We start from the raw sequence: 6523 nt of genomic DNA, 5'->3' as shown, positions 1-6523 counted from the left end.
GAGAGAGAGAGAGAGAGAGAGAGAGAGAGAGAGAGAGAGAGAGAGAGAGAGAGATGCAAGCGAGGTACTTTACGCGGCAGGACAGACAAAACGCACGAAAAATGTCATGATCCCACCCTCTTTCTCTCTCAAGTCCCTTATTTATTATTTCCCTTATTTTTATTAGTTATATATAGGAAATCAAGCGAGCCATGTAGATATCCTTGATTGTTTACTTGAAAATCATATTATGCTCTATTTCGGAGAGTCTCCCCTTCTCTTCTAAGGCCATTAAAATCGGCGTTTCCGGATTTAGTAACGAACCCTCGTCACTCGACGGCGTGTCCCTCGCGCTCTTTATTAAGGCGCTGACGACGCTAATGATCGATGAGAAAATAACGAGCATCCGTTGTTTCTGTTTTAGGTAAGCAGACGTGTACACGGAGCGATGCGGTTGAGCGAGCGAGACAGCGACGGGTTAGCTTACGTTACTCGTCGTCCCGTGGCCCAAGTGAGTAGCACACCCCCGCCGGCCGCCTTGTATATCTGCTCGATAATCAATGAGCTGCATACTGCTGCAACAAGGTGACGGGGTCTCTTACCGACCACGGGGACCGTAAATCCTTGGCGGAACGAGGGGGAGTCGCAGCGCTATCTGCGCTGAAAATCGCGCTAATCGTTATCGCGGCGCGTTACACCCTTTAGGGTGTATCTCTCCTCTTCCCCTCGCTTCTTGATTTCTCGCGCTTCCCTCCGTTTTTCTCGGAATTAATTATTTGATCCCGCGTTAATTATTTCGCGGCTGGATAATGATGGTAGGAGATCGCGCTCGTTTAACTCGCTGAAGCGCAACTCTTTTTTGCATTCTTATTGTTTTGTCTTATTGTATTTTTAAACTTCCAACGAGTATATTTTCTTTCCAAAGAGTATATTTATAGACATGTACTGAATTTGTACACATGTGTTCTATGATGAAAGTTTAAATGCGAATTATTATTTTGGTCTTTAAATATAAATATTGAAACTTTTAAAACATAAAGAATACATATACACGTATTGAATACATACATATGATCTGTGTTGGAAGTTTAAATATATTTATATTTAAATACCGAAACGCACACATAATAAGAATGAAGGTCCAGAGTTAAGTACGTGTTCAAACATTGACAGGTTTTTTTTATATCGAAGCGATTCTCTTCCATATGGAAAAAATATTTTTTTTACGTAAATTCTTTTCAATTTTATTGTTTTTAGTAGTGCAAGAATAGACGTACTATATATTGTAAATCCAAATATGTTCTGGTTGAATTTCGTTTTACACCTTTCTTACCGTGTTAAGTTATGTCATTGAATACGTTTAAACGCATTAAATTATAATCTAAATCGTTTTAAACATGTTAAACGACGTATAATTTAAAACCGAGAAATGCGCATTTAAAATGAGAAACACGCAAAACGAGCTTTAGCCAAATTACACGCTTATGCGTTGAAAAGTAACTTGGATTTGCGGTGTACTGAGGTCTATATCTTGCTGCGAGATATAGAGAGCAAACTTTTTAATACCACATTTCAACTTTTAAAATATAAATAGCATATATGAAATGAAAGAACAATCAATTATTGCAAAATGTTGATCTACTCCTCTTTATTCAAGATTTTGCAGTAATTTTTACTGTGAAATTTTGTCTGTGCAAAGGTCACAGGCGATTTTTCGGCTCGCACCAACTGCATGTATATTTTTTCTCGATGACTGAGATTGCTTTGTTAAAAAAAATTCTTTTTCAAAATAGACGTACAGAACGATCACTTCTTGATGTGAAATCGCTCACTCCCGTCGATGCATACACGTCGATTCATAATCGCAATTGAGCAGAGAAAAGTCAACTCCAAGTGTCTTACACTAGAATCGCGGAAAGCGCATAATTAATTCAGCGGAGAATAGATTGATCCTGAGATATATATGTGTGTGTGTGTGTACATATATATATAAGTATATATATTCACCGGACGAAACGCGCGCGACGGAGAACCTCGCTTTGATATCGTGGGAGTTGCACAGGAGCGGATGAACGCGTTTGGGGGCGAGGTCGGAGGGGGAAAGGAAGCGAGGCCGGTCGCTTTAATTACGCAGAGCCATTGTTGCGGCTGGTTGTTTATAATTAATCGTTCGAAAGCCTGTCCCTGCCAGCGACAGATATGACGGCCAATAAAGTACGTCGCTACCAGCCGCTGCCGGCCGGCCGATGGGGAATTTCGGTTATGGCGGAATTTCGGTTTGCCGTCGTCGAAACGGCGAGCGAGTGAGCGCCCGCCCGCGCGTGCCCGGTATCGAAACGCGAGCGTGTCGTGGTCGATCGTCGTTAACGGCCGACCGATCTCTAGTTTCTGGAAATAGCTCATCATGATTGAATGCGGATTCCGCGTAACAGAAGATAGAGGCGGCGGCGGCGGTGACGGCGGTGCGCGTGGTGAATCAGCACGGCCAAGAGTGAATTTGACAATGCGGGACATAATAGTAGTCGCGGTGCCACCGGTATTATCGAATGAATTTCATCGGGCGATATCGCTTCCGCTTTCTCTGCCTCTCTCTCTCTCTCTCTCTCTCTCTCTCTCTCTCTCTCTCTTGTCGAGCGTGCTACATACGACGACGTCGTACGGTAACGCGACAGTATGTGGCAAATGCGGAAGTAGCGGATAATGGTAGACGTCAAATGTAGAATTAACGCGCGAGGCGCACACCTACACCTTTCCGCGCGCGTGAGCTATCAACGTAATCCCGCAACTTGGCGAAACTAAGGACTACCGAACTTAGAGACTACTTGTTCGCGGACTCCTCTGGTATGTGTGTGTGTGTGTGTGTGTGTGTGTGTGTGTGTGTGTGTGTGTGTGTGTGTATGTATGTATGTATGTATATGAAAGAGGTATGAGTACGTATATATAGTCCCCTACTTATTACGGAACTCGGCAACTTCGAAACTTAGGGATTAACAATGCAGTGCAACTTGGTGAAATTGGTGGCCGCTAAATCGCGGCTACTACAAATATCATTCCGGCATGATGGGGATTTGTCATAAGACATCATTTATGTGCAACACACAACGCGAGCTACGACAGCGAGCGCTTCGTACTCATTGCACCAGGCGGCAATTAACTCCCGCGCGTGTTTGGCGTAGGCAGATAGGAGGCAGGGGAGGCTGTGGGGCAGAGGGGACGTGGGGGTGTTAGCGATTTCTGCGGAGCTCGCTTTTTACGAGGTGCTCGTTGCCATGCCAGATTCAAATGAGGCGTGCTTTAATGTCGCCTGTGCGTGCGTGCGTGCTTCGCTATGCCACCTCTCTCCCGCTACCCTTGCCGAATCGAACAGCAACCCTTCTGCTTTCGTTTCCTCCCTGCCTCTCTCGCTCTCCACCCCTCTATCTCTTTTCCCCCTCTCTCTCTCTCTCTCTCTCTCTTTCTCTCTCATTGGTATTAACCGCTAGCGTCTCGCTCTGTTCCTTGACCGAGTTTTCCAGGCCGACTCAACGACGAACGCGTGGCGCGCCGTTATCAGTTTTCGAGAAGTAATTCCTAACTTTTCCGAGGTTTCCTCTTCGCTGGCGTATGAAATAAATGCGTCCGGAAGTTTCGTCCCCTTCGACGGGTACGCTTAATTCGGCGAATGCACTTTCGCACCTTTGCGAGGGCTGGGGACCGCGTTTGGGAAGCGTAAATTGCCGAATCATAGAATCGAGCGCGAAGGCACTCTCGACCACGCGCGCCGGATCGAAATGTTGGTCCTGTTTTCGAGCCCAATATTCCATTTGATACTCTGGCATTACCACTTTGATACTCTGAAGCCTATATCAACCTCTTTTGATTCTATTTAACCTTCTAACTTAGCCATGAAATCCTCTTTAGAACCTGCAAGTGGCATTTTGCATCTTCTGCTATTTCAAGGCACTAAGTAGTCAGTTGTCAATGTGCATTAAACATACACTGATTCTTCAGAATGTATAGATGTTAGAAAGTTCATGTCGGAAGAGGAGGGTTGAAATTTCGATTCGGGATCTCACAACTCGCGACTTTCACATCGCGCTATTGTTAAAGGTCGAAAGAGAGATGATCGTATCTATCTTGCTCGTAGCTTGGTGAAAATCCACATCGTGAACGTCCGCGGGATCAATTTCCGCGTCGGTTCTCTCATCTTTTCCTTTCTCCCTCTGTCTCTTTTTCTTTTTCTGCCTCTTTTCTTTTAATCGACTCTCCACCATTGTCGAATCAGCGAGCGTTAAATGACGCACGAGCGACGTTAAAGCGCTAAATTTCCAGCGCGGCGAGCGCCGTTTCTTCTTCTTTTCGGGTAGGAGCCAAGTCCCCTTTGTATTCCGTCCCCGAAGAAAAGCAGCCGGTTGTGACAGCGCGGATGAAATAATGCGCGAGTATGGGCGCAGGACGCGGGGCTGGCGGCGGGGTCGATATTCCGGAGGGCTCTCCGAAACTTTCCGCAGAAGTCACTCGATAAAGTGATTAGGTAACTTTCGGCGAGACGAAGGAAAGGGGGCAAATGGAGAGGCAATCGGTCAACGGCCATTACAAGTTGTCCCGCCATCAAGGCGGGATGACTTATTACATCGCAAAACGGTCCGGACGTTCGCGTTTCCGAGAGAGAGAAAGAGAGAGAGAGAAAGGCACAGAGGAAACGGCGAGGTTATTAAAACGTGACTCGGAATGAACTCGGATCTTATGATCTCGCGATACAACTCCGACTTTGACTGACCAGTCGTAACCCCGAGCAACAAAACAAGTCGCTGGATTATTGCCGTTTAATAGAGAGAACGCTCGATCTCTCTCAAAGTGGAAACGTCAATCGCGGAAAACTGCACGAAAAGCGCGTTTGATCTGTAAGCCTCTTAGACTGCGTAAACATTCTTCGCCGCGGATACTTTGTGATCAAGCCAGGCGTGTGAGGTAAAGCAGCACGCAGAAGAATGTATTAGTTAACGTGAATCGCGAATCTTCAATCACGCGCGCGATTTCTCTTCATTTAACATACGATGCAAACTAATTATTTTATTACTAGTTGTGCTCAGTAGTTAGGTATTAACCTGAAGCTTTCCTTTTATTATCCAAACTTTCTATAGGAGTTTAATAGAAAAATGATAAAAATCTCCTTCATCAATCGAACATTGTTAAGTTCATTGTTAAGTTCATGTGATTCTCGCGAAAGAATCCTTATGTTTCGTTCGCAATGTGTTCTCATCAAATCACCCGAGTCGAAATTTTAGCTCTATTTTCGACTTGAACTTTCTAACGTCTTTATACTCTGTAGATATTAGTGTATGTTTAATATGGAAACTGAAGCTCCACTTAGGGCTTGTAGTACATGGCAGAATGCGCACAAAATGTTGTAGGTTGTGAAGAGGACTTCTCAGTAAGGTTATTAAATTAAATAAAATAAAAAGAGGTTGATATGGACTTCAGAGTACCGAAGTAGGCGTTAAATGAAACATTAAGGTGAAAAATTTTGAATTTTGAGAGTGTACGTTTGATACATATGAAAACTGAAGTCCTGTTTAGCGTCTCTAAACGGTAGAAAACGCACAAAATGTCATGTTGTGCGTCTTGAAAAGGACCTCTGGACAGAGTCAGTAGGTTAAATAAAATCAAAAGAAGTTGATATAAGCTTCAGAATGCCAAAATAGACGTTAAATGGAATATTGAGACAGTTTCTCGCGATACCTTAAAGTGTCTTTTGTTAAACATTGAAATTCTAATGCGCCCAAAAAGGTCTGCGAGGTCGATTGTTTCGCTGGACGGCTTTTGCTTTCGAGATTCATCGCGCCAAGGCATCGCGTTTGAATCTTTCATTTCGTTCGTCGCCATTGAAAGATTTAACATCGCGTTCGACGCGCGGCTCATGAAATCGCGCGGCGAAACAACCACGCGGACACACTCGTTTTTGGGAGTGACACGAGCACATCGACGGCAAATTTCTACGTAATTATTCATGCGTATCCCACGTAGCTGATCGATGCAATTGCCCAATGTTGCAAACTATCACATCGAACCGAGCCGAACTCTGAGCCGCCACCACTCCCTTGGGACATCACCGCACCTTGCTATGCTTCCCCCGTTGAGCACTGGCCAATTTGTATACATTTCAACTGGCATTTTGAGACACGCGCGAGTGCAATTCCGCGTGGGCGCGAACACGACGGTGACAAGCTTGCTCTTGACCCGTAGTGGGCGACTGTGCTGGTTTATAACATGTATCACCATCGCCGCCGCCACCATCATCACCATCACCACCACCACCATCGCCACATTGTTTTATCGACCGTACAATTTCTAATGACGAACGCGTCAGATTAGCATGGGATAAAACAACGTGCCATGCTTTCGCTGTCTGTCATGTCGCACGACTTTCATACGCATCTCATCTGCACTCAGTGGCGTAACATCGTTCGCGAGACCGCGAGATCGATACACTATTGCGACGAACACGGCGCTATATATATATATATATATATATATATATATATATATATATATATATATATAT

The 6523-nt window shown here is 44.8% G+C and overlaps 1 protein-coding gene across 6 annotated transcripts in view; it reads left to right on the top strand.

Annotated features, from left to right (window-relative positions):
• LOC116848714 (RNA-binding protein Musashi homolog Rbp6) overlaps positions 1–6523 on the top strand; it is a 926784-nt gene that overhangs the window by 183025 nt on the left and 737236 nt on the right. For 2 of the 6 annotated variants that reach the window (XM_032825097.1, XM_032825095.1), the window contains exon 3: positions 404–490. The exons of the other annotated variants lie outside the window; for them this stretch is intronic. In XM_032825097.1, the coding sequence (XP_032680988.1) occupies positions 404–490 (87 nt within the window). The remainder of the gene's footprint in view (positions 1–403; positions 491–6523) is intronic. 6 annotated transcript variants of the gene reach the window in all.

The sequence above is a fragment of the Odontomachus brunneus genome, unplaced genomic scaffold, assembly GCF_010583005.1.
Source record: "Odontomachus brunneus isolate Ranch 3 - 2012 unplaced genomic scaffold, Obru_v1 Obru_scaffold_098, whole genome shotgun sequence".
In the NCBI taxonomy this organism is placed as follows: Eukaryota; Metazoa; Arthropoda; class Insecta; order Hymenoptera; family Formicidae; genus Odontomachus; species Odontomachus brunneus.
Note: the sequence above shows the minus strand (reverse complement) of the source record. Positions and strands in the feature narration are given on the sequence as shown.